Below are 27,338 nucleotides of genomic sequence, written 5' to 3' on the forward strand. Positions count from 1 at the left end.
ACTTTTATAAATACAATCATTCTAATGCCTGTTTCATGTAATATGTAGATGCAATAGAAAGCTTTATAGCATGATGCATCACATTTGGAAAACTGGTGACTTCAAGTCTCTCACAAGAAAATCAGTCACTAGTGTTTCAGCAAGCGTGGCTGAACAGATCTGCCAAATTTGTCTAATGTGCTGTTAGACAAAAGCACAAAGCAATATCGGCATCACTTCACTGACAGTAGCAGTAAATTGCAAATCTTTCCTGTATTGTATGCTGTAATCCATGATTGCCCTTTTTAATGTTCTCTGACAAATTACAATTGTACAGTTGTAATTTGTACTGTTAGATTCCTTCTTCTGCCCTCTCCAAAATCAGAATTGAAGTTTTGTACCAAAAAAAAATTGAAGTTTTGTCTTTACCCTTTACAAATGCTGGCATTAAACTTTGGCTAAATTGGCACACACAGAATAAAGCTCATTTCAAATCTTTCTTTTTTTCCTTACTGTTTTCCACTGTACTTGGCACATTGTGGAATTGTCATGCACTTGTACAGATGGCAAAGAGCAAAGTCCTGTCACTGCGTGAATACTGACATTTCTAAAATGGTGTAGAGAAGAAAATAGATTAATTGAATTCTCTGTGTAGCATGAGCTTTCAGAAGAATAGACACTTATTTGAGAATACAAAATCACAGCTTGTTTTCTCCGTTTAGAGAGATTTACAGTTTTATGCAGGAATCTTCCTTTTATAAGTTGGTAGTAATTAGTAATAAAGCACTTAATAAGTCATCTTTGAAGTTCATTGGCTGCATCCAGTCAGCATTGCTTCTGAAAATTCATTTTAAATTCTCATTCCAGTGAAACACAGCATGTGATTGAATGAAATAATATTTGAGCAGGGAAACTTGGCAACTGAAGGCACTATCACGGTCTGTGGAGCCATTTTTGCTCTGTGGTACCTTTCCACCAGCGCCCATGTCCTGATCTCATTGAGGGCTGCTGAGGAGCTAAAGGGCAGGAGGGTTGGTGGCAAATAACAATGCTGGAAAATGTCATGTGGAAACAGCTTGGACTGAGTGGGATTCTGCAAATATAAGAGGATTTGTAGTGGAAATGGAGTATAATTTCCAACCATTTCTGATACTCTGCTTCCTTGTTAGCAGTCACACAGGAAAACAAACAGAAGGAAAGCAGCAACTTTTGCAAATGCTTCATCTCTGAGGCACTGACAAAAAAGTCATGCCCTGACATATTAACAGTCTCATCATCTCTGCATTTTTTTTGTTAAAGATTATATAGGTAAATGAGAGCAATAAATATGTTAATTTTAGATTTAAATGCATTCAGTTCAAAAAGCAACACTTTTACAGCAAGCTCAAAGTGCATTTGTATTGAGATAGCTAGTATTTCCCTTTTTTGTGGCACTACCTCTAGTTTTATTAGACAGAGTAAACTCTAAAGTGCTTTGCTGGCAAAAGGCCACATCTGCAGCACAAGTTGGAAAATTATTTGTAACTACCAGCTGCCAGGCTTCTGGCTGTTGGGAAGATAGGAATCTACACTTTGCATTCCCTTAATAGTAGTCAGAATGTTGAGTGATGCTTGGTTCCAGATAGCGACTGCTGAAAATTACTTTGCCGCTGGAAACTATACATTGATCTCCTGGCCTTTCACTTACGGAAGAATAATGAATTTTTAATCTGGAGTAGCTTCACAGGAAGCTGAATAACTCTTGGCAAATTCAGATAGAGGTAGATATGTATATGACTTCACTACTTGGTATCTGAATGGCAAACACCATTGCTGAAGTGTTTAAGAACTTCTTTCTGGTTCATTCATTTTTCTGGAATTAAGTGACTGTGTCCTGGATTATTACCGTTTTCTCATGGATCATTCATGTGATTGTTCATTTCAACACTTGGAGATAGTGTTTTAATATTGCCATAGCATCTGCATTTTCTCTGTGGTAATGCTTCAGAATAAAAGACTAAACCCTACTTAACAGCAAAGACAAAAAATATGAAAGTTTTAAACTTCTGAATAAATTGATAATACTGCTCTCAGGCCAGTAGCCCTCTCCATCCTAACACTTTGCCTGATATGGAAAGGTTTCCAAAGGTCATGGTTGTTCTAACTGTGATAGTCCTTGTCAATGCTTGTATTTCATAGTTAATAAAATCATGGAATGGTTTTGGTTGCAAAGGATTTTAAAGCTCATCTAGTTCCAACCCCCTGCCATAGGCAGGAACATTTTCCAGTAGACCAGGTTGGTCCAAGCCCCATCCAACCTGGCCTTGAACACTGCCAGGGATGGGGGAATTATTACTGAATTACTTCTAGAAGTAATTCTGCAAATAAAGTAGACATCTTTCCTCATAATAGTATAAGAATTATAAGACATATAAATAGACATTTTTCTTGACAGATTGTGTTCTGGAATGTTTATTGCCATAAGGGAAATGTCTCTGGGTAAGCATTTAGCACATCTTCACACATTAGAAAGTTAGAGATTTACAGATGTATGGAACAACCCAACCCTTGGTACCTACTTAAGTTTGGTAAATAAATTTAAGAAAAGATGGGTTTTAGCAACTTCCAAAGAATTTTCCCAACTTTTAAGTGTATTTCAGTGGATAAGTGTGGTCAAGATTTAAAAAATCCCCTTATGAACTGTATATAAATGAAGGCTGATAAAAGCGAGTACTTTTAAGTGTCAGACTAGTTATCGGACTTGGGCACATGCGACTAGTATGCTCTGTGCCACCTAGAGGCGTGCTGAGCTGTTGCACAGCTCTACTAGTTAGCTTAATGTCAAAAAGAAATTACCACCGCCGTGTTTTGTGAAATGCTGTTATGGTGGTTCTGCTTATTCTGAAAACTCAGGTGAGTTGTTTTTTACTCTTTTTTTTGCTTTAGTACTTATTAACATTCAAGTGCTGAGTCTTGGGGGTTTGGAGGGGTTTGGGTTTGTTTGGCTTTTGTCTGCTGTTTTTTTCTTTCAGTATTGTTTATTCATTTATTTTTTTATTTAATATATAATTATTTATATATATAATATTTATTTAATATATTTAGTGTATATATTTAATATATACTACATTAAATAACACCTAAAGTATCTGTACACCATCTAAATCTCTGCTTGGAAGTCTCTTCATCCTGTTAAGAACAGGTTATAGAAAGCAAACAGAAGAAAGCCCTACAAGTAAAAACAGTCATAGCCTAAATACTTCTTAAATTTTATTATGATGTGGTCGTTGAGGGTGAGGTAATGTACTCTTCTAAACTTCTTGCTTTAGTTGGATTTCTCTTTACCTTTTTGGTAAAGTTTTTTGTGATTCATGTCAAGTAATTATGAATAGTCATTATAAATTATTATTGCCTGTATTTGAAGCTCAGCTGTTCTTGAAGAAGTGTATGGTTAACTGTGATCCACAATGAGGCTTTTTTCTTTTTATTAATACCTTTTTCCTGCTTAGAGAACCTGAAAAATGACTTTTGAAGCTTTAAGGATGACATGTATTAGCCTGCACTTTTGGAAGGGTGCCAGAGAGAATTTCACGCTGGAAGTTCTTTATGAGATGTTCTTTAAATTGTTCTGAACTTGTAATATGCTTTCACTTCCATTATTGGAAAAGTATGCATGCAAATAATGATGCTTATAATTTTTCATTTACAAACATTTTCTGTTAAGGAAGAAGGAAGCTTGTTTTTGCCAGTGTTAGATGACGGATGTGCACAAATGTAGTAATAAATATTTTAGCCAAAGGAAGAACTTTTCAGTGGCAGTCTATTTTCAGATAAGCAAGATTTAATGACATTTAAAAGTTTATAAAAATAACAAGATCAGATACTGTCTTGGCAGGTGACTGAGCCCTGTGCTAACTAAAGAGTCATTTACCAATGCTTCCTTTAGCCTACAAATAAAAGGATTACATTTCTTCACCGAAAGTTTATGAAATTTAACTCACTACTGTATTGCATAAGGGTTAGCTGCATCATTTTTGTTTCCTTAAAATACACTTATTCCTTAAAAAGCAATCTCATTGTAACACTGGATTCCTCTGACATAGAAGCATCCTCACAGTGTCCCTGTTGGTGCCTTCTGGCCTGATGGCTCAGGATCATAATCTTAGTTGATTCATTTTCTTTGAGTATTTGCTGTTTCAGCAGCTGGACCTATACCGCACACTATTTAACAAAGGCTTATTCTAAATAAATGCTACAAGGTGGTGATCTTCAGTTACTGCCAGCCAGACCTGGATTAGTACCTGCTGATTTAGAGGCAAAAAGCTTTCTACCCTTTTCTTAATTGTGCACTGATCTTGTCCTTAAAGTGCAGCCAAGGATTAAAGGCTTTCAGTTGCTCTCTAAGCTTTTTTTAAAACACACTTGAGTGCATGAGTACAGGACCTGGTGCTTACTGCTCTGTGTGTGGGTTTCTTGTACATCAAGACCAATCTAATAGTTTAATTTCACATGTTACTTAATGCATAAAAAGTCTTATGCTAAGAGAAGTGAAACCCATACTGACATCTGCTAAATTGAGTTTAATGAAAGCTCCCTAAAAATCTGTCATTCATCCAAGTCTTTTCAAGGAAACTTAACAGATTTTGACATTTTGGGGATGGTAGAACAAATTTATTTCTCGGGTTTTTTTGTGATTCAGGTTTGTGAAATGAATTAACAGGATCAAAACAAGTATATTGGAAATGTTCTTACTCTAGAAATCATTTGTATGTATGATTACTTTAGGGTTTTCCAGGAGATATTGGTGTACCTGGATTAAATGGCCCTGAAGGTCCTAAGGTAAGGTTATTTGAAAACTTATTTATATTAACAATAAACAGTATGAATTTCTGAGGAAAAGCTCTGAGAGATGGACACTGGCTTTTTGAGAAGCTAATCTTACTGTCCAAATACAAATACTTTGCCTCAGGTGTTTATATGAGGAAGTTAATCTGATGTTTAATGCTGTTACGGGGGTAAAATTATCCTTTGTTAGGTGGAAGCATGTAATGGCCAGTTAAGTGTAAGGTCATTTGGTGAAAATGCTATGCAGTTGGAAAGTAGCACCTATGTTTAAGTAAAATGCATGCCAAATGCTGATCTCTGTAGTCTCACTTGAGTCATACAGATTTTTTTAAAACAGAGTTTGAAAGAAATAGTAACTAAAAATATGGAAAAATAGGTAAAATTCACCTACCACATTTAATAACAATAATAATGAATAAAACTATCTACCAAAAAATGACTGTGCCAGATTATTTTAGCCTCTTCTCTTTAATAGACTAATATTTTAGACCAATCTTGGTCAATAATTCACATATCTAGAGTTTTCAATGAAGCTTTGGATAAAAGCACATGATGGTATTTTTTGTTTAGAATGGGAAAGGTAGAGACTAGCACAAAAGTGCAGGTGGGTCAGAAGTTAACCCAGAGGGAGATGGTTTAAAGATGTCTAAAGATGGGCTAATTGTTGAAAGACAAGCACCAATTAAATTCTTCACTCAGCAGCCTTGGGGCTGTTCTTGTAGGCACAAGTATGATGGAATGAAATTTGTATATGAAACAGAGTTGAACATCTTCAGATGATCTTAAAAACTGCACTTTGTATTAATTCACCCCACTTGTTACTTCAGACTGATACATGTAGGGATAAAAGTAATAAATGCTAGTGTAAACTTAGCACTTTGTACCTGGCAAGAAGGGCACTGCCAATTCTCTCTGAAATAAGAGCACAATAAGGCAGTTACAAATTAAGTGAAATTCTAGAACACGTGAGGCAAGGTGCCACAGCACGAAGCAATGAGAAGACTTTATCTAAGTAGTACACACAGTTCTGGGCATTTGTGTTCCAGAAGAACTCAATCAGGTGGGACTAGTTGGAGAAAAGGATACTTGAATGACTGTATTCTGAGAGGCTGTTTATTTATCCTGCCAAATGAAGGGACTTTTTGAGCTTTGTAGGCCAGAGGACAGAAATTGGTGAAGCAAAAGAACTGTGCAAGACCAACAATATCATTAGTTCAAAGTCAAAACATGCAAGTTGTCCATAAATAGAGATGGAAATTAGAAGTGTTCCCATCAACAGAGTTATGAAATTCAGTGGCAGCCTACTCAAGAAAGCATAGGACAGGGAGCAGTAAATAGTTTAAAGATAGTCTTATTTGTACCTGGAAGAGTGTAACAATCCCTCCATGCCAAAGTTAGTAATTCTTGAGAACATTTCAAATAATCCAGTTGCCAAAGCCATTCTGCATCTCATATCCTTCGACTGTGTTAAGAGCCTTGTCCCAAAATAGCACATACATGCATTTACTAGGAAGGCTGAGAAATTATTATCTGATGTGGCAAACTGGTGAGAAGTTAAAATACATTTCCAGAGAGAGGTATGGTCTTTTTCTTCAGTTCTGATTTATTGTTTTGCTAACTTGTTTGTGTGTATGTATGTATAATATTAGTAGCCTTATGTGAATGAATTTTATCTAACCATTGCAGTGGCAGTTGCTCCTGCATTTCCAAATTACCAGGGCACTTAAAGAAACTTTTGATGCAAGACTGTGTCTAGGGTCTAGAGGAAACAGGAGAAGAGAAATACAACAGTTCTTGAACTACAGATGATACTTAATCCTCCAAGCTGATAGATAATGATGTAGTTGAGATCTAATCCCTGCTGCCATTTCTTCACTGAGATAATATTGCACATGATATCCCAAGTGTTAAATTAGATGATTTTGATGGAATTGGATTGATGTTTAATACATAAATTACTGATCTATTGCCTTTTTGCAGATTACAGCAAAAATACTAAAAGGTAGCCTACAAAGTTTAAGACTCTGTACTGTCAAAAAGCTTAGACATCCTGCTCTGATCAAGGAGAAATGATGGCTTACATTTGAGAGGGAAAATTAGCAAACTGGAAAAATTCTTACTCTGCTCCTCGTACCAAGGGAGAAGTGCTGCAGAACACTGGAAATGTTTGGGCTTTTGGGATTCCCAGCTGTCTTATGTTGACTGCAGTTATAAAAGATTTCCTCCAGCTTTTATTTTTGGAACACTCTTCTCACTGTGCTGCTCTTTCCCTCATGATTTGTTTATGCTATCTCAGAAGCAATACCATTTTAAAAGCCAAGAAGGCTGGGTAAGCTTTATTTTTTAGCAGCTGGTGTGGGAGAAGTTCAGCCTCTTGGTGGAAAGTTCAAGCTCTGTGAGTGTGATCAGCCATCTCTAAATACCAGTAAGAAGTTCTGGATTGTCAATTTTCCCTAAATTAGTGCAGTAATCAGCAAATCTGACCACTCTGAAATAATGTTCAAAGGATTCATTGCGTAATTTGGTCTACAGCACATTACTGGGCTTGGAAACTGTTTTAGAAGGTGTTTGATCTTGATCCACTGCTTATTAAAAAAATAAGGCACACTCACATTTAAAAGTAGAATAAAAATGTTTTTAAGAAGTTCTGAAATAATTTAGTTTGGTTCCTATGTTATTCTTGCAAGTACTCATGCTCTGTAACAGAGAAAAGTGAGAGGAAAAGAGTCAAAACATTCTGACTACAACTAAGTTTTCCAGTAGCGTGTGTTGTACCATGGAAGTAGTTGAGAACTTCCTTTCTCTGCTCATTTTTGTTTGGATAACATATTTAATAGAAGTGGCTATTAGGAGTTTCACCAGTTCTGGAAGGGATGGTCAACTGGGAAGTTATATTTGTGAATTACAGGATACCCCCATTTGCTGACTCCCCAAGCTTTTTCCAGACCCTTTGGTACACTTCTAATGACTACCTTCCTTTTCTGTTTGTTGCCTGAAACCTCAAAGGGAAGATGGAAATTTCATTTGCTCTTAATATTATTTTTACAGTCTTGGACATTTTTCCAGTTAAGTGCAGTGGAATGTTTTGTGCAGTAGCAGTATTGCTATCATTCCCACTGTGCAGTTACATTATACTGAAAGCTGCATCTCCTCATATGCTTTGCTATTAGACTGAAACATCAGTGCTGTCAATGAAAAATTTTTATGACTGACTACACAAGCACATTACTTACATAGTGCTACTAAAAGCTCTCCTCTCCCTTTTGTAGTGGTGTGTTAAGCAGCAGTCCACCCTGGTCCTTCACAGATTGATGTCTCTGGTGAAACTCAATACCTTGAAGTTGCCTGTTCCACGTTCTGCTCCATTTTATTTGGCATGCTAAGTAAACTGTTACTGGACCAATGCCTGCACCTCTGTCTAGACTTCAGCTTCATTAGTAAACAATTAATAAGGCTTACACTTGGGACTTTCCCACCTTTGCTTTATTCAGAGGCTAATCATATCTCTCCCAAAGGGCAGTTTCTTTGTTCTTGTTGCTTTATCTGATATTGTTAAGCCTAGCTTTCACAGAACATTTATAATAGGTTTATACAGGTGGTGTTTTTTTCCTACACCAAGTCAAGTGCTTTTCCTAATTACTTACCATTGCAATTGGGATGACCGAGATTTTTGACACACTGCTAGCTGCAAAGTCATTTTAACAAAGTTTTGAAATGTTACTGTGAGCAGTCATGAAAACTCAGATTTGACAGAGAAAAAGGTGCTTTATCTGTGGGAATCTGATTATAATTCTTACAGAAAAGTAGAGGCTTAAAATCACAAGTAGTTTTGGACAAGCTAGTAGTCTAAATTCACCTTGTAGTTCATTTCCATTGCATTGTTGTCATCACATGTTATGCTAAAGACTACCTAAATGAAAGGTCTGTTAAGAGTTATATTGGTTCTACTTTAATCTTAATATGATGGTGTGCTTTATATCTTCAGAAAAAATTAATTGTTCTGTTGTAAGCTTCAGTATTTTCTTACCTCCTTTTCAAAACAACAAAAGAAAAAAGCTTCGGAATAGTCTATGCACTAGAAGTTGGTAGTTTTCCAACTGTAGTTTTCCAGTAGATACTGAAATTTTGCTGCATCTTCTCCTGGCTTCCCCAGAGAAATCCTAAGAATAATGGTAAGAAGTGAGTTCTGCTTCCTGAGTTTTACATTTCTGTCCAGATTTGTAAGAAGAAGGAAACTAGTTAGTTGATACACGTTCTCACTGTGTTTGTTTGGATGTTTAGGGGCTTCTGGGTGACCAAGGGCCTCCAGGGCCACAAGGCCCCAAAGGACTTGAGGTAAGATGGAAAATTACCTGATAGAGAGATTATGTTTAAAAGAAGGTTGTGAGGGGTAAAGGGTTAGACAACAGTGGTTAGGTGTTGGTGGTGTTGTCATGCAAAATTTGAAGTTTCTTCTGCATTTTGGCAGGTGTTGCAAAGAGATTTTAGCAGCCTTACAGGGCTTCCATTCTGTCATTTATTTTCATAATGTTAGTGGAATCTCGGATAATGTGTGTCCAGAGTCGGATGTGGTTATTTTAGTTAATCTGGGGAGATGGGGGAGGTGGTGGTGGTGTATGGAGATAGGAACTATATATCATTTTGATTACAGTATCATAGATAAGTAAACAGAACTCTGTTGCTGAAGGTGGATCCTCCTCTTACAGACTTATTGAGTATTCTCAATCCATCATCATAAATTTAAAAACTCATGTCTCTTAGTCTAAAAGTAATTAACATTAGAAATAATCACTGATTCTGGGGCTAGACTTGTAAGCACCTTAATTATGGGCTTTCATGACAGATACTGAGTAAAAGCTAACAGTGGCAAAGCGATCTGTTTAGTTAGAAGCCAGGAAGCTGCAGATTCAAATTCTTAATTCCTCTGTTTCTTATTGTTTGCAGTTGAAAAGGTTGCTTACCACTTCCTCCAAAACTTGGAGAAAATCTTCCATATTGAGAGGATTAGTGACCCATCATACAATCACAGCCTAACACCCTGGCATGGCATTGATACAAATCCGTGCTTTAATATAACTGTGTAATGACTGAACCCTGAACAGTTAACACTGCAGTTCCCCATCATGCATAACTGCTATCTGTGCACTGTGCAGTGTAGGCACAGTGTCTTATTTCTTCTCTTACGCACCTGACATGGCTTTCTGGCTCATGAATTTGTCTGAAGTCAGATTAGTCTCTCTTAGAGTGTTTCTATCAGATTTGGACTCATGCAAACACATATGAAGCAGACAAATAGCACAATAAATGCAAAAAGTTACCTGCAGATTTTCTTTTTCAAAGCTAGACTTGGCATCAAGATTATTCAAGTCCAGATTTCTTTTAGGGAGAAGTAGGACCAGCTGGACCTATTGGAGGAGTTGGCCCAAGAGTAAGTATAATTAATCTTGTTAGGAAATAATATTTTTCAGTGGAATTACTGCTTTTGAAGGTAAATTTACTGTGAGAAGTGACTGTGTTAAAATGGCATCTCCTGAATAAATATGTGTCTTTGCTCAGCATATGCTCAAAGCTGGAGGAGGAGAAATGGCTTCCCATACAAAGGATTTGAAAGGATATTGCAGCCATGGTTTAAAAAATTGTTTTTAAAGAGTCAATAACAAACTGCTTATGGTGCTCCTCTGAGACAGATGAAACTACCGTGTACTTCGTAGGGGCCGACCCAGCAGATATATCAGAACATTTAAACTGGTGAAAAAAGCAACTTGAGGCTTAGTTCACAAGGGGAACTATAAAGGACTGATGCTTTCAGAAAAGCATCATATTTTCAGGCTGGTCTGGTAGACAGTTGCTGAAAACAGTGAAGCTGAAATGCCATAATGCTGTTTGTGCTGACAAGTTTTGGAAGTTTAAAACAGCTGATTTTGTTAGTTATGAAAGCATAATTGTGTCTAAGTGTGTTTTAGTGTATTTGAAGTTTATTTTTAGCAAAAATCAAAGTTAAAAATGAATGCTAGCTTGCACAAGGGACTATAGGAGTGTCACTAAGCTTATTGAAAGCAATATGATCTTCTGCCTTTGCTTGATTTGCTTATGTATGGTGATCACTGGCTTGGTCTTTGGTTTGAATGAATTCCCATTTCTTGCAGGAACTTGCGAAAGTCTTTCCCGTTGTTTCCCAGTTCTGGAGTGGATATATTCCTATGTCATTTTCCCTGTTCAGTAGCTAGCCAAAGCAGGGAATTTGCTTTCTGTTAGAAATAATATTAAAATGTTCATTTGCCACATGGATTAATTTTTTTAAAAACAAAACAGACTACTTTTTTCAGCTAAGGAAAACATGCAAAAAAATTGAGCAGAATTTCAAAATACTTTGTGACTCAATTCAATATTCAGTTTAATCTTCCTGAGCATCTGCCAAGAGCCTCATGGAAATTCTTATTTTGGCTGCATCCTATTTTGAGTCTCCTGCTTGGGCAGGGCTTCATGGTTGGACAGCATCTCCCATGTTGTGTTGTGGTAACTGGAAAAGGAAGATGCTGCAGCGGGTGACTCATGCCCAGGGAGACACCTGCCTTCACATTCCCTGTGTCACCAGGCATGCACAGTCCACCATCAGCTGGTGTCAAAGTGACCCAAGAGGAAAAATCTCTGTGTAACCTAGCAAACTGAAATATCTGCAATCTATTTTGGGACAGTTCGACCTAAATTATTTTGGATTTGATATGTCTCAGTGGGAAATGTGCATATTGTTAGCATGTCTTATGGCTCCTTGGTTTCTCTTACAAACAAGCTATTAAGAGTGTGTGCATCCAAGGTGGGTCCCAGGGTTGCTGTCTCCACACATTCTGATAGCTTGCTGAAATGAGAGGTAAGGGAAAGTGGGAATTTTGCTTGATGGGGAGCCTTGCCTGTTTTCCCTCCTTGTCTAAGAGCTCTCCTGGATTCTGTAGCTTCTATAGTTGGCTCCAGCTGTTTCACAGCTCCAGGCCAACACTGCTGCTCTGATCTGTGCTACCATCTCTGCTTGTCCTTGCTTCTTCACTCCCACTTGTAAACATAGACTGTGTGATTACATTGGAAAGAGAGAGTCCAAGTCATGAAGTTGTTGAATCCAGTACGGTTTAGCAGGACCAAGCCAGTAAGCTGCTGAACACATCTGTTTGTTTTAAATTATGATTGCTTGATTGCAGTTTCACATACATTTGATTTACACAGGCTTTCCATTTTCCATGAAAGGAGTTCAGAAAAGTAAATGCTATATCTGAAAGTAAATGCTATCAAAACTTTGTGGTCGCTGTACTAATTAAATAGCCCTGGGAGCAGGGGACGTCTCAGAGGAACCTGAACAAGTAAGTGGTCTCTGGCCATGCATACTCCCAAGGCACTGTCAGTTGTCAAGCTATGCCTTGAGGTGACTGATGTCTCTAACTTGTTTTGTGTAGCCTCCAGGGGTGGAGTTCTTCATTCTCCTTGGCGATCTGCTTCCCTGCTTTGCCCAGTTTATTGACACTTTTCCTAATGTCTAGCCAACTGTGACTTTCTTGCTACAACCTTGCTTCCTGTCCTACAGGACTTACTTGTAGGCATTATTAGTAGGTTAGTCCTCTCTTCAGCCGCTGTTATCCTGACCTCCTTTGGGTTTGTCTAAAGAGATAACACATCTTTGTAGGTGATGCATTGTAAACCTGCAACTATTCTCATGAAACAGTTCTAGTTTTCTCTTGGACAGTAATGGAGCAGGTTTCTGGTCCTTCTGGAATTCCTCATCTCTTTTACTGTGTAGTTTTCAGGTCAAAGCACTCAGCCCCCAGTTCAGGTTTAGGTATGCACCAAGCAGGCAGCCATAAATTTTTCCACCTCATTTTCTCCCATCCCTCCCCATCACTGCCTTTGTTTCTAACATTTGCTTTAAAAAACATGCATGAGACCAGAAACCCCTGGGACCCACCTGACCAATGCTGACAGCAAAATAGGTCATTCTCTACTGGAACAAAAGGTGAGTATGAACCTGCAGTCTGATCCTCAGGTCCCAGCTTGGAGAAGAACTACCATGTGTCTAAAATAACAGGAGCCAAAACTGACGATGATTCCCCACTTGGGATGTATCTAGGGTTCCACAGAGCTCAGCCTGTTTGAATTTAGGGGGAGGATTTTGAGCTGAATCTGATTACACAATTTGATTTTTCATTCATCCCTTTCCCAACTTTCTCATCCATTTATTCAAAAGTCACATTCATATATTACCTTATATTAAGCTTTCTAAATAAAAAAAAAAAAAGCTGGTTTACTTTTTTTTTTCAGTATCTGCTTACTTCTCCTGTCAAAATACAGTAGATGCCACATTAAAGAGTGACTGTGTTTATTCAGTTTCCTCCCAGTTAACTCACTTTCTCAAAGACTGTCCAGCTATTAACACTCTACCCATCAGTGTAGCTCACCTCAGTCAGTGCAATCATTGGTGCACTTTATTATTTATCTTTTTTAAATCTATATTGCAGGATCAGAAAATGCATTTAAAAGAATTCTATCAGAAAATGCATTTAAAAGGTGTGGGATTGTGTTAAACTAGAACATAAAGAGGAATTGTCGTGGATTGATTACTTTGAGAGATGTATAAAACAAAAGCTGGTACCTGTTTAGACATAAGGTGAACAGTTCTTCCTGAAGGTGGAAGAAAGTTCGGTCAAAGCTGCCCTGCTTCCCCAGTGCAGTGTTTCCTGAAGGTGGTATATGTCCTCCTATGGGCTGAAGACATACAAGGAGCTTGTGGAGGGCTGTGAATAGAGTGATAGTGAGAGATATTTATATTAAAATATACGCACCTGTATCGGTGCATTGTGAGGTGAAAGGAAGCACAGGAGGTTGCTGTTTCCTGAAGAGGAAGGGCAGAACTTTCAGCTAATATTTTAGGAAGCAGACATTTCCTTTGGGATTACCCTGCCCTGGAAGAGTCATTTTCTCAGGAGTTTGCAAGCAGAAAAGCAGCCATCCCTAGTTTAACCTTCTGTCAGTGGCTTTTCCTCCATGTGTAATTTACAGTGGTATTGCAGTTCTGTTTAAAGCCAAATCTAGTTGTTTCCAGTAGCTTTACTAGTTAAAGCCATTTGTTCCATTTTCTGATGAACTTGTATCTGTTGTGTGCCCTTTGCAGCTAGTACATAACTTGGGTCCTACAGCCAAGAAACCTTTACAAGTTGTAACTCCAGTTCAGGACTGAAATTATCAAGATGGTTAACAGTGGTCACTAAATTAATTTCAGTTACTTTAGTTTCAAACAGTTTTACATTACAGTCTTACTCTCTAGAAAGACCTTGAGGTTCCTTGCAGTGAAGTAGTTAAACAGCATGTAGTGAACTGCAGAAGCCGTCACTTGGTAGTTTGTTTGTTTGTTGAGGTTTTTTTTTTTGTCACTCACTTTGCTAAGCCTTGTGGAAAGACATGACTTGCTTTATATGGGTCTCTCAGAGCTTCTTTTCACAGTCTTTTCTGCCTGCATTCCTGACTGTGCTATGCTTTAATCCACTGGCAAAAGCAAATATGTGTTTCTAAAGCAGTGATATTTGTTGGAACTTGTAGGGCAAAATGAAATCACTCAGGCAGGCAGAGAGAGAACAAGAGAGATAAAAAGGGAATCATATGAGAAGTCATGGAACCTATTAAGACAATATAATTTTAAGCCATACAGAGAATTTATCAGATGCTCCGAAACTAACGTAGACATTGTGCTCTGAAAGGCAGGCACAGAGCAGCCAGAACAAAGGAGCCAAATGGACAAATCCCATTTTCTTTGAAGAAACCTGTTTATCTGTTGATTTAGTTGCTCTTGTCTCGGGACAGCTGATGTGGAAAGGAAAGCTCTCATTACAGAGTCCTGCAATTGCAATTATTCAGTCTGCTGGAACGACAGCTGATAATTTCCTTTTAGCAGAAATCCGCATCTTTTTGATATGGAAACATTAAAATGTTGAATTAATTTTCTTTGTCCAGTTGTTAGGCTTCAGCAATCTCATTAGCAACTTGCTCAAGCGCCAGATCCGCTCCACTGAACCGTTACTTTTGAATTAGGGTCTTTGCCTCAGAGCAGATGGGGAAAGTTTCTCTAAGCAGGGCTATGCTGTTTAGATAACCAAAGGGTCAGGCCAAGGTTTATGTTGTAGAGGAAATAAAGTATATCTGAAAGGAAAATTACCTCCCGAAATTGAGACGTAATTAAATTATAAGCACCTAATTGAAAATTCAGGAGAAGCATTCTGGTTTGTATGCCTTTGTGGATATGTGTGAGTGACGGCAGATGGAGGGATGTATATTATAAAATGCTTCAAAGATCTCAGCACTTCATGGCCTCCTGCTCTGATTGGTGTTGCTATATTTCACCCAGGTAACAATATGTTATTATCAGAGTATCATAGCCACAAGATACCAGCAGCAAAATGGTAGTTGAGAGAGATGATGCTTAAACTAATCAATTTGATAAAGAGGAGAGAGATTTAAGCTGATTTTGTCTGTTTGAGGAAGGACAGTTATGACAACAATCCCTAACATCTAGACATCAAATTCTATTAGTGTGAGTCCTTATTCTGCTGGAATTAGTCAGGAGAGTATGTGACCTTGCCTTTTCTTTGTCTCCTCAATTGGTTTTTTGAGGTTAAGTTGATATATGATTGATTCTTGGATTGTGACTATTTTTTCTTCAGTGTCAAATGCTTTAAGAGTTAAGACACAGAATCACAGAATAGTCTGGGTTGGAAGGGACCTTCAGAGGTCATCTGGTCCAACCCCCTGCAATGAGGAGGGACATAGAATCATAGAATAGTTAGGGTTGGAAGGGACCTTAAGACCATCCAGTTCTAACCCCCCTGTCATGGGTAGGGACACCTTATGCTAAATCATATCACCCAAGGCCTTGTCCAACCTGGTCTTGAACACTGCCAGGCATGGAGCATTCACAACCCCCCTGGGCAACCCGTTCCAGTGCCTCACCACCCTAACAGGAAAGAATTTCCTCCTTATATCCAATCTAAACTTCCCCCGTTTAAGTTTTAACCCGTTACCCCTTGTCCTGTCACTACAGTCCCTAATGAAGAGTCCCTCCCCAGCATCCCTATAGGCCCCCTTCAGACACTGGAAGGCTGCTATGAGGTCTCCACGCAGCCTTCTCTTCTCCAGGCTGAACAGCCCCAACTTTCTCAGCCTGTCTTCATACAGGAGGTGCTCCAGTCCCCTGATCATCCTTGTGGCCTCCTCTGGACTTGTTCCAACAGTTCCATGTCCTTTTTATGTTGAGGACACCAGAACTGCACACAGTACTCCAGGTGAGGTCTCACAAGAGCAGAGTAGAGGGGCAGGATCACCTCCTTTGACACATTCTGATTACTGGGCAAGTACTTGCTGTAATAATCAAGAGTGTGTTTTCAGGTGCAGATTTGTAAAAATACTTGCTTCAAGCATTGGTATTAAATATGGCTAAACTGTAAATTTTTGAGTGCATGTATTTTGATAAATATAGAAATTGGGATGAAATTATCTTTTAAAATGAAGTATTTACACTATTTTATTCTAATCATTATTTTAGGGAAAGCCAGGACAGAAAGGTTATGTAGGTGATCCTGGACCAGAAGGCTTGAAGGTAAGTGATGTTTTTATGTCGGAAATAAAATGTGTTTGAAGTATAAACTGTGTAAAATTATACACTGCTGCGTACAATGGCATGGCAGTGAAAGGATGTGAGTACACATGCTTCTGTGTAACATATCATACTGGTAATTAACTAATTGAATACTTAGTGCCAGTTCCAGGGTTTTGGGAGGAGGGAAGGTTTGTTAAAATTCAGAATGTCAATTTTCCTACTATTTCTTAGTAAAGTTAAAGTTACTAATCGTGTGCACAGATAACATTTCATAGAATCATAGAATCGTTAGGGTTGGAAAGGATCTCAAGATCATCTTGTTCCAACCCCCCTGCCACGGGCAGAGACACGTCACACTAAACCATGTCAGCCAAATCTCTGTCCAACCTGGCCTTGAAGACCACCAGGGATGGAGCATTCACAGCTTCCCTGGGCAACCCATTCTGGGTGGTTGCCTCACCACCCTCACAGTAAAGAACTTCCTCCTTATATCAAATCTAAACTTCCCCTGTTTAAGTTTTAACCTATTGCCCCTTGTCCATCTACTTTTTACTTTATGTTTAAAAAACATTTGCTTTTGAAGTAGCTGTAAAATAACGAATGAAATTTTCTGAAAGGAAGAGTAAAATAAAAACAAAATCATTTATTTGCAGTGTTTGCTGACTTAAGGTATTAAGTGAGCCCTTAATACATAGTTTTCATTTTTGTGGGCAAGTCCTAAATCTTTTTACAAAATCAAAATTAGCCACTGATAAAATTAAATTTTTGCAGGTTGCTTTAATTTTGGGTTTTAAAATTTTAACTGGCAGATATAATCTAGAAAATAAAAGAGGCTCTTAGGAAAATAGAGGACTTCAGTATACACATATGAAAGAAATTACATTTTTGATGATCTACATCATCTGTTTTCTACATTTAACAGGGAGAACAAGGAGATCAAGGAAAGCTTGGGAAAACTGGTGAAGCAGTAAGCTTGAATTCCCTTTCTAGTTTTATTTTTAATTCTTTGTTTATTTGAGAGTGAATGAGTAATTTGTTGCAGTGACCTTCTGATGAAATTTGCTTTCCTTTGAAGCTGTAGGATGTTGGCTATACCTTTTGTGGTCTTTCAGAATTGTACTATTTAAAGAAAATCCCCATGATTTTCCAGAGTCAATTCTGCCTTTTTCCTAATAGGTTGCATGAACATTATAGGTAGTTGTAGGGATCTTCCAAAGCACGTTCAGGTAAGAGAGTGAGTGATGATCCTTTTCCAGTTAAATTGTTCAAGAGGCTGCATTTAGCCTGAGATGTATTTTGCAGACTTGTTCTGTCTCCTGTTCATAAAATCACACCACTGAAGGTGACCTCCATCTTCTACTGCCTAGGCAGGATCAGTTCCTTTTGTATCACTCCTGACAAATATTTGGATAATCAGTTACTAAAAAGCTCCAAGAACAAAGGCTCCATGACCTGTAGGCAGCCCAGGGCTTCTCCATCCTTATTTTTAAAACGTTCTTCTAATTGTATAATCAGACTTCCTTCTGCAAAAAGCATTTTACAAATGATGTTTGTTATTCTGTGCCTCCAATTGGGACTGTCCCAATTCAGTTAGCCTTTCATGTTTTCTAGGTAAGTCACATTCTTGCCCTCCTGTAGACTGTTTCTAATTCACCTAAACATCTGTGACCCCAGCTTACTGCCCAAACTGCTCTGACTGCTGAGAGAAAGGGAAAACAGATGCACATGCACATTTTTGTAACAGCGTGTTGTTATTCAGTTTTTTATCCACAGTCTCCAGTCCTTTTTAAAAGTTGCCTTTCCCACTTCTTCTGCTGTAGGCACTTTTGTAGTTGATAATTATCACTTAAACATACTGTTTTGCAGTTATCTCTGCTTAATTTCATTTCCTGCCCTTTTGGTTTTTTACCTTGTGTCTGGGAATTATGAGCAGGTGTGTGCTTATTGACCCATGCTTGAGTTACCCAGATGTTGCATAGAAGATGATGAAATTGGTCTTGTTTCTTAAGTTAATGTATGCCAAGGAGAGATATCGCACACTGTTTTGGGCTCAGTTCTGTACTAACATAAACACTGTTCAGCTTTTTTGCATTGTTGATAAACACCAGGCAGATATACTCCAGGCAGCATATTAAATGATTGGTTACTGCTAAAACTGTCTGAACTGCTTGTAAGTCAAGACCAGCTCCTCTGTGCATTTCTGAAGGCTGTGCTCCAGGGAAGGGTACTGAGAACCTGGACTCTCAGTCAGTTAAAAGTGTCTGCTTAGACAGGAACCAATAGTGCTGTGTAACACCATATGGTCAGCCAGCATATCTCTAAATCTAGCGAGTATAGCTAGCAGCAGCTTGATGCTTAGCTTTGTTCAGCAGTTTATGCATAGCAAAACTTTCATTTTGTTAGGTTGTAATCAGAGCTGTAAGATAATAGTTTCCTTATGATACCATTTGGAAAATCTGGGATTCTTTATATTGCTGAATAATTAGGGCAAACCTGGGTGAGTACTGGAGAATGAAGATGTAGCTGTAGAGCAGAACAGATAGGACATTGTAACACTATGTTGCTTTTATGGAAAAATGTAGAAATTACTCTGTATTGGGACAAAGTAGTATAATCTCCTGTTGAAGCTCTTATTACATGTGGATTGTTTTTCAGCCTGCATTGTGTTAGGGAAAATTTATAGCATTTACTCTGTTGCACAGTGCCACATGCACCAAAATCCTCAACAAAAGACTAAGCTAAGTTGTAAGTCACTTCATTAATAGTAATGCATAAGCAGTCACAGAAGCTGGTTATTTAACCTTAAATTTCTGGATTTGTCATGGGCTTTTTCCTCAGTGAACTCGAATTCAGTGAACACATTTTCCACAACTCAGGTATTTTATATGAACATAATATGTTTCACTGCTAAATGAGCTCCATTCTAATTCAATTCACTAGCTCAAATATATAATCAATGATTATATGTTGCAGTGATGATTAATAAAATAATCATACTACCTACCTAACTGAATCAGGGACAGACTGCAGGAATAAAATACCAAAAACAGTCTTTGTGCCAAAAGAGGGGGTGTTGCAGCCCTGTTAGTGTTATAATGAAAGATAATTATGGCCCATTAATTACCACTTCCCACACTTGCAGTTTGGAGAATTTGTGTGCGATAGAGGGGATGACATGAGATACCTGAGAGCTGAAGTTATTTCTGAGCTATTGACATTAATTTTTACTTGTGAATTGTAAAATGTCTTCTGCTCTATGTACATATTTTAATCAAATGAGTTTCATAGGCCCTTGATACTATTGTATTGCCTTTGTGTTGTCTGGCAGCAGAGAACTAACACCCACTGGTCTTTAGGGGGATAGTATCTATCATTTTCTGGTTAAGGCCAATGGTAAACCATCAAGAACAAGAGACAGCCTTTCAAACACACTCAGCAGAACTCACAGAAGACCTTTCAAAATTCTTTCCCTTCACTTTATTCACCACTGTAATCTGTAACAGTTAAGCTTTTCCTAAGTTAGTTGAGAAGTACTAGCAGGAAGAGGATTGCTTTTCTCATATGCAGAAAGTGGTTTTCCAGATGTGAGTCCTGACACAAAATCACATGTACACTTTGGATGCAGTTTTTACTTCCAGATTCTCACCAGCTTCTGTTCATGACAAGTAATTTTTCTTTTCTTTGGTGTGCAGAGAGAATACACATTTCTTCATTCACAGGTAAATCCATCCCCTGCTATTCAGTGTTGGCTCTGGTGGCATACATGATGACTCCAGAACATCCCTGGAATCTAACATGCCACACACACACACAAATAGTACTAAACAATGTGCAATTGCTGTATTCAATAGTAAAGGTAAAGAGAAAAACAAATTACTGAAATGTTGATAGGAAGTCTAGTGTCTAATAGAATTCTGTGTATGGCTTCTTCCTTCTGCACACAACCCACTCCCTTCTGGCTTATCTGTTGTTTGTGGGTTGTTTTTATTTTTAGCGATGAGGAATCCATTTCAGTACTGCAGTTCTCCAAAAGAAAATTCATTTTTTATATTCTTACTTTTCTTGCTATCATCTATCTTCTGTCTTTGACTAATATATCTGTCACTGCTGCATGAGGTACCAGAATAGTTATTGCTTTTCTGTAGCAGCTTTTCAGGTCAAGTACTGCTCAGTATGTGCTTAGAAAAATACAGATGGCAACTGTGCACAAGCAGGGAAATTTCAGCAGCAGGAGATTGGGCCATAGTGCTTGGTTATTCAGTGTAGTTGATGGGATATGTACTGAAATACAGATTTGACAGTGGGCTAGAAGCTGTATTGTCAAACATTTCTTAGGTCACATGAAACTGCTGACTCAGAGCACATTTCTGCCAGAGTGTTTCTGGATGCTTGTCCAGTGTGGAAACTGAGTAGAGTAACTTTATAAAATGCTCACAAGCTTAAAATGACATCCATCTTAATACTAGATCAGGAAAGTGCCTAAGATCAAACTTCAGACACTATTACTTAATCAAGTCCTGCAACAAAAACTGTTTCTCTGTCTGCAACAGAGACCTTAAAGAAGAAGGTGGGTAGGTCTGGGTAGTGCTGCTTGGTTAAGCAGAGCCAAAAGCTGCAGTAAGACTCAGCAGCTGTCCTTTGCTGCAAGGTACTCCATTAACTGCATGACCATCAGGTCCAATTGTAGCACAAGGGGTTAAGATAGTGAATAGTAGGGGACATCAGACAGAGCAAATTTACAGTGCTGATGAGACAAAATCCTTTGGGAGTCATGCCAAAGGAAACAACCACCTCAGCTACTTATAAAATTGTCCTTATATTTGGAGGAGGAAATATGTTGATGTGTGTAGTTGGATTTTGTATGCTTAGATCAGATGTTATCCAGTGGTGGATAGCAAATATCTGAAACCAGCTTCAGGCATCTCATAAAAATGACCTGTGTTCAATTGTGAGGGATGATTTAAGAAAATGATTTATTGTTCAAATTTTATGGCACAAAATTGAACTGATCTGAACATTAAATAATTACTTGTCAAGACTGTGATATTGTTTGGTAGTGCTAGTGTTTACCCACACTGGGTCATGCTGGATAACCAAGTGCAAGTTAATTCCAATTTCTCTTTGCCAGCTCCATTACAGAAATTCAGACCTTGGCCCATACACTTATGAATTAGAAATCACTGCCATTTATACATATGATAACACAGAGTACAAGTGTAGAATTATCATCTGCAGCACATACAGCTGGTGTCAAAAAAACGAAATGAAATAAACAGAGCTCATGAGCACAAATCCTGGAAAAATTATCTTCAAAGACCCAGAAAATGTCCTTCAGAGGTAAAAATCAGCTGGATTAGGCACCAGGGATGCTTAATTCATGGAGAATGGAAACTGCGATAACTTTTGCTTAAAGAAAAAACTAAAGGGGCTTTAACTGCTGTTTGCTGGATACTCACTAGAAAGCGTTCTTTGAAGTCTGGGCTTTGGGGATATGCAAACGAGAACTGTAAGCCATAGGTCAAAAGAGAAGTCAATTGAGGAAAACGTGTTTTTTTTTAAAAAGACTGATGAATTCATGGGGTATTGCCAAGGGTTTTGGAAGAGGGAACTAGTTCCACTGCCTTCAGAAAGCAGTTGGATACAGGTTAAGGTAAGTTATGTGAAGGTTTTACAGTGAATGATAATAATGATACTTCTGTGTCTGTGTTGTGCTTCTTGGTGTTACTGTTGATGATCTGATATACTGTCATTGCTGCTAGGGTTTTTTCCTCAAGAATAGTAGGGAAATAGGTTACAATAGCCATAGGTTAGCTTTTTTAAACTGATGCCCATTTTCTTGAAGGACTTGATAGTGCTTCTAAGCATAGCACTGTCAAACAGAATTACCCTTCTTTACACCAGTGTATCTGAAGTAAAATTTAACCAATTTATTTCTTTCCTACAGCTTCTGTAGGTTAAGAAATGGTGTCAATACATTTTGTTTCCCAAATATTCAGGTAGTGGAAGTTCTTAGTCCTTTAAAAAAAATCGAGTGAAGCGTCATCTGTGAGGTAGAAATATGGTGCTTGTCTGTTTTCGTTCACCTGCTCCACTGGCAGTAGCAAAACAGAGATTTTCACTTGGATTATCACCTCTGGTTGATTGCCAAATAACTTTCTCAACAGATGTAAAAAAAAAAACAACAAAACAGCTGGACAGATCTCAATGTCAAAAAGAAGAAAATAACATCTGCTTTTCAAATATTATGCTTCCCATCATAATCCTGGGTGATCTCATGGTCACTTCATAACATTTTTAGTACTGTGGTTATGAGGTAGGAAATAGTTTCTAAGGTTTAGGGGTGGAGCCACCAGCCTGAATAAGAAAAAAGGCCCACACAAACCCATTGCTATGTGGCACACAGCGGTTTTAGCAGCTGCCAGGCAGGAGCTCCTCAGATGACGAGTTCAAATGTGGCACCATTTTCAAGTCTATTCTTGTTGGTTAGTTGTATTGAGCTTTCCCAGTGGTCTGAACACAGGGCTTTCTTTTTAGCACTTCAGGTAACTCTCACCTCTAAGTGCAGGACATTAACAGGTACTCTATTCAGTTCATACCTGATACTGTTACAGCAGTAAGGAAATGTTCTGTACAAAGGCTCTGTTGAAAGTCTTTGGTTCTGTAATATACTGGTTTTGATCAGATTGAAGAAAGTCACATGAAAGCACTGATCTGATACAAATTCACCCAGAAATCTAAGACTTACCTGCTCTGGAGCATACACTATCAACTTAACATGACACCTCCTTCTCACAGGTCGGCTGCCTTTTGTTGTTCTGCAGAGGCTGTGAAGCCCAAATAGCAGCCAATATAAAACCTGCCTCATGCTTTCTTCCTAATTTTTGTGTAGGCCTGATCTGGCTCACATCTGTTAGAGGCATACCTGAACAGATCCAGTATTAATGCCTGCGATAGCAGGGTACAAATAAATTGATTTTAAAAATATTTGTTACTACCATTATGTCCAGCTAGCAAAACAGAGCTTGGGTCAGTACTTACTTCTTAGAATTTCATTTTTATAACACTGAGTTGTAGAAGTAATTTTCTATCTGTGATCTGGGTATGAAATAGTAGAAGCTGATTGCTAGGGCATCCACTTTTCTTCCTCCTCCTGTACAACACCCTTGGTTGTCTTTCAAACATAGATTGTTGAATTTTCAAGGATCCTCAAGTAGATTTTGATCTGTTAAAATCAAACCTAAATGTTGGCTCATTTTGGGGTTTTTTACATACTGTACAAATAAAGTCCTTCATGAAATATGAAGCTGATGGACTCCTAAAGAAATGTTTAAGTGGGAGTCTTAATGAGCAGGCAGAGATTATGATATTGCTGAATGCTGGTTCTGGATGAAGTGATTCAGCACAGATTCAGGATAGATTTTAATGAAAATTAATCAGAAATACCAAAAAAGCTCATAGGAAAGTGTTAATGAGTCAAGATAATAAATTTACTTATGTCACCTTATTAAAATAATGCTACCTTATTTAAATAATGTTGAATAAAAATGTTTGGAAATGCAGAACTCTAAATAGCATTGGGCTGGAAAATTTTCAGTTGCCACAGAAGAGTGTGTTAGCATACAAACTGACAGGTAACTGCCTTCACAGGAATGTTTGCAACCAGTTGCATACTTATTTCTCACTACTAAGCTTTTCAATGGGTTACTCCATACTTGGGTTTGCATTAAGTGTACAACATGTTTTCAGTTCTTCAGATACAGTCCGGTTTCTGACACAGAGCATATGCCCTGGAAAGATTATTTGTATTTCTCAAGCATGTGCTACTTGTGAGATCTGGTCTCTGATTAATTTTCCACAAAAATGCTCCTGTCAGGAAAGTTTCTAAAATGCTGTTATTGTCATGCAGAGTTCTACACAAATTCTTGTAAAAGAAAGTTTGTTGCTATTTTTTTCAATAAGGAGATTTATTTTTTTTTTTTACCATTTCTGGTTTTTTTTTACTTTACTTTTCTGTTGCCCAGTACATTCAGTTTGATTTTTGGAATCCACCACAACTCCATAACGGATAGAAGTGATGCTGGAAGACACTGGCTCAACAAACCTGCTCTGGACTGTATGTATCTGCTGACGTAAGAGGGAGAATTGAAACCTCAGTCCAGTACTAGTGGCTGGTCTTTATAATAAGCCAGTCCAAATCTGGGATGTAAGGAGCCATGTGATCTTTTAAAAAGTCCATAGGGAAAGCATTACTTTATGGCTAATATATTGGTGGACCAAGATGTTTTTGCTCTGATTGCACTTTCTCTTCACTGTATGCTATTAATTGTTTTAAGAAACAAAATTATATTCTTAAATAAGCTTTTTTTTTTGTGCCTCTACACATACCTGCCCTAGCTTTGTCTCAGTATCGGACACTTAACTCTGTTTTGAATGGAGGGGTGGAAGAGCATTTAATTAACTTGTAATGAACTTCTTACTCCTTCATTCCTCTTGAAGTTCTTATTGCCTTTACCATTTCACTGGCTTCAGTTATTTTTTTCATCTTGGCTACTGTTTCACTTTACATACATGCCCACTTCTTATTCAGTTTCTTTCCCATTTTTTCTATCAATGAAAACCAACTTTCTTCTTCTAGTGTTTTTACTCTAATTTTTTTTTTTTTTTAACTACTCTCTTCTGAGGAACAGCCAGCTTCTAGGAAACTCTCTAATAGCCAGCTGTTGTCCTCAGTCTGGAAGCCATTGTAGGCTAGTCTTAATGTACTGGGTAATACAACAGCACATTCACAGTCACTGCTTCCTAGTCATTTTTACTTTTTCAGACCAGAGAAACTGAGTCAGAAAGACAATACTTTTGAATTGAAAAGGGGACTTGATCAGAGGCTGTATAGTAGAATGGTTCAGAGTAGGTCTGAGTTACATCTTGGCTCTGGTTATGTCTTCTGTCCTTTCTGGAATAAGAGAATCTAAGTGATTAGTCTGCAGACTCTTGAAACCATATCTCCACACACTTTATCTTGATGAGCAAGAGTACAAGGTAATTCTTTGTCTCACAGGTTTCTGTCTGGTACCAGGGTCTGCTGTTGGCCATGACTGGTAGCAGTGGTAGCTTTCACTCTCAGAGTTCATCGTGAACGTCCCTCATTCCTGCCAGTGACGTCTGGGCATCATCCTAGTGCTTGTGTTGCCAGGATGAAGTCTTTGCTGCCAAGCCAAGAGACATCTCAGTTCTGACATAAAATACACAAGTTCTCACACATAAAAAAGTAGTCCAGTAGACATAGAAATGCCTGTTTATCTCTTTACTCCCTTCCAGAAAGTAGTTTGTGCCAGTGTTGTGAGCCTCGAAGGCAGCTGTATCCGTGCTCATTGCAATATATTTAAATTGTGAGATTTCCAGAGTAGCTACCAATCCAGGAAAATAAGAAGAAATCATAAAACATCCATTACTTTGTACACGTCATGTTAAAGTACTTGAGGGTGAATTGTATTGAAATTATACAAGTATACAGGTAAAAGCTACAAAACTTTAAGTATATCCCCCCCCCCCCCCCCCCGAAAGGAAGAGATCTCAGATTGAAATGTCTATCTGCTGTGAAATTATTTTGATTGAATAAATCATTACTAGGCTCTTGAAAGTAATGTGAGCAGTCTAGTGAGCTCAGAAGTTACACTTTTTAGGAAAAAAACTTATTTGCTAGTGTAGTGCTCCTAAATCTAGGACATTCCTATACATGTAGAGGTAGCAATGCCATTGTGTGAATTGCCATTTTATACGTGTTTTCTTTAATTATGTCTCTACTAGGTGCTTCCACACACATTTCTGCTGTCTTTCATGAGCAGTCATGCAGGTTACTCTGGGCACCTATTGCTTTTATTTTCCAAGATCACTGCCTCATACATTGCTCAGCTGGGGCCTTGAACTATATTTTTTCTTTTTCTTTTAGTTTCATAATAAAAAGGATATTGCAGGCACTTGCAACAAGCTTTTTAACAGTACTCCCTCTCATGTTTCTCACCCCCATACACTGGTACTTGTTCTATGCAGTGGAAATTTGTGGGAGAGCCTCAGGAGAGAGTTATTTCATTTTTGAGGTACTGAAAGGCTCTGATCATCTACTTCAAAGGCATTTGGGGCTACAGCTCTTAAAGGGAAAATTCTGACAACACCTGATTTGATGTAATTTTTGTTTTGACTGGATTTTACTTTGTTCCACTTAATTTATTTCCTTTGAAATTTGTGGTCAAACCGAAGCGCTAGTAGAGCAGTTATCACCTTTAATTGTGCGTCTATAAAGTTTCTGGTGCTGCAAGACTGGGCTTGGTGGCAGAACTTAGGTGGTTAAGACAGTATGATGGTAATGTAATTTCTGTTGTAAGAGTAGACATTTAAGTTAGTGTGTTTAGATGCAGTGATTCTCCTGGATGGACTGTAAGACAGGTTAGCTTGTGCAGTCCTCCCTTCCCCACTAAAACAGACCAGTGGTTCTCTGGGATGAAGAAATGTGCTGTGCTGCCCAGTTGCTGGGGAGCTGTCAACCATGATCAGTACAGACATCACACTAATAAGTCTTCTTGCTTTTTGTACAGGGATCAGCTGGCTTACCTGGAGAAACTGGGCCATCTGGAAGCCTTGGTGAAAAGGTACAGTAACGTATTTGACTACTCAGCAGCAAATACCAGTTTTGAAAGATAAAACATTGGTGAGAGATTGTTTACTGATCACTGGCAAAGCTAATATTCCTGTAGCTATTTCAGAGTAATAAATGGTAACCCAAATGCTGTTATTTGAGGTATGCATCTGGTATTTTTGATTTCACTTTGTAATTAATTTAGAGCTGATAGAGTGGATATCTTGTTCAGATTATGTCGCTTACTTTACTATCCACTGCTGTTGAATCACAGAAAAT

At 38.1% G+C, this 27,338-nt stretch overlaps 1 protein-coding gene across 15 annotated transcripts in view; it reads left to right on the plus strand.

Annotated features, from left to right (window-relative positions):
* The window catches only part of COL24A1 (collagen type XXIV alpha 1 chain), a 159,128-nt gene that overhangs the window by 82,651 nt on the left and 49,139 nt on the right, over positions 1 to 27,338 (plus strand). For all 15 annotated transcript variants that reach the window (XR_009962346.1, XM_062606484.1, XM_062606483.1 and 12 more), the window contains 6 exons: positions 4,744 to 4,797; positions 9,085 to 9,138; positions 10,187 to 10,231; positions 16,376 to 16,429; positions 17,352 to 17,396; positions 27,019 to 27,072. Coding sequence is in view for 14 of the 15 variants with exons in the window: in XM_062606484.1 (XP_062462468.1) it covers positions 4,744 to 4,797; positions 9,085 to 9,138; positions 10,187 to 10,231; positions 16,376 to 16,429; positions 17,352 to 17,396; positions 27,019 to 27,072 (306 nt within the window). In the remaining variant the exon portion in view is untranslated. The remainder of the gene's footprint in view (positions 1 to 4,743; positions 4,798 to 9,084; positions 9,139 to 10,186; positions 10,232 to 16,375; positions 16,430 to 17,351; positions 17,397 to 27,018; positions 27,073 to 27,338) is intronic.

The sequence above is a fragment of the Pezoporus occidentalis genome, unplaced genomic scaffold, assembly GCF_034315485.1.
Source record: "Pezoporus occidentalis ecotype Australia unplaced genomic scaffold, CSIRO_AGI_Poc_V1 ctg97, whole genome shotgun sequence".
In the NCBI taxonomy this organism is placed as follows: Eukaryota; Metazoa; Chordata; class Aves; order Psittaciformes; family Psittacidae; genus Pezoporus; species Pezoporus occidentalis.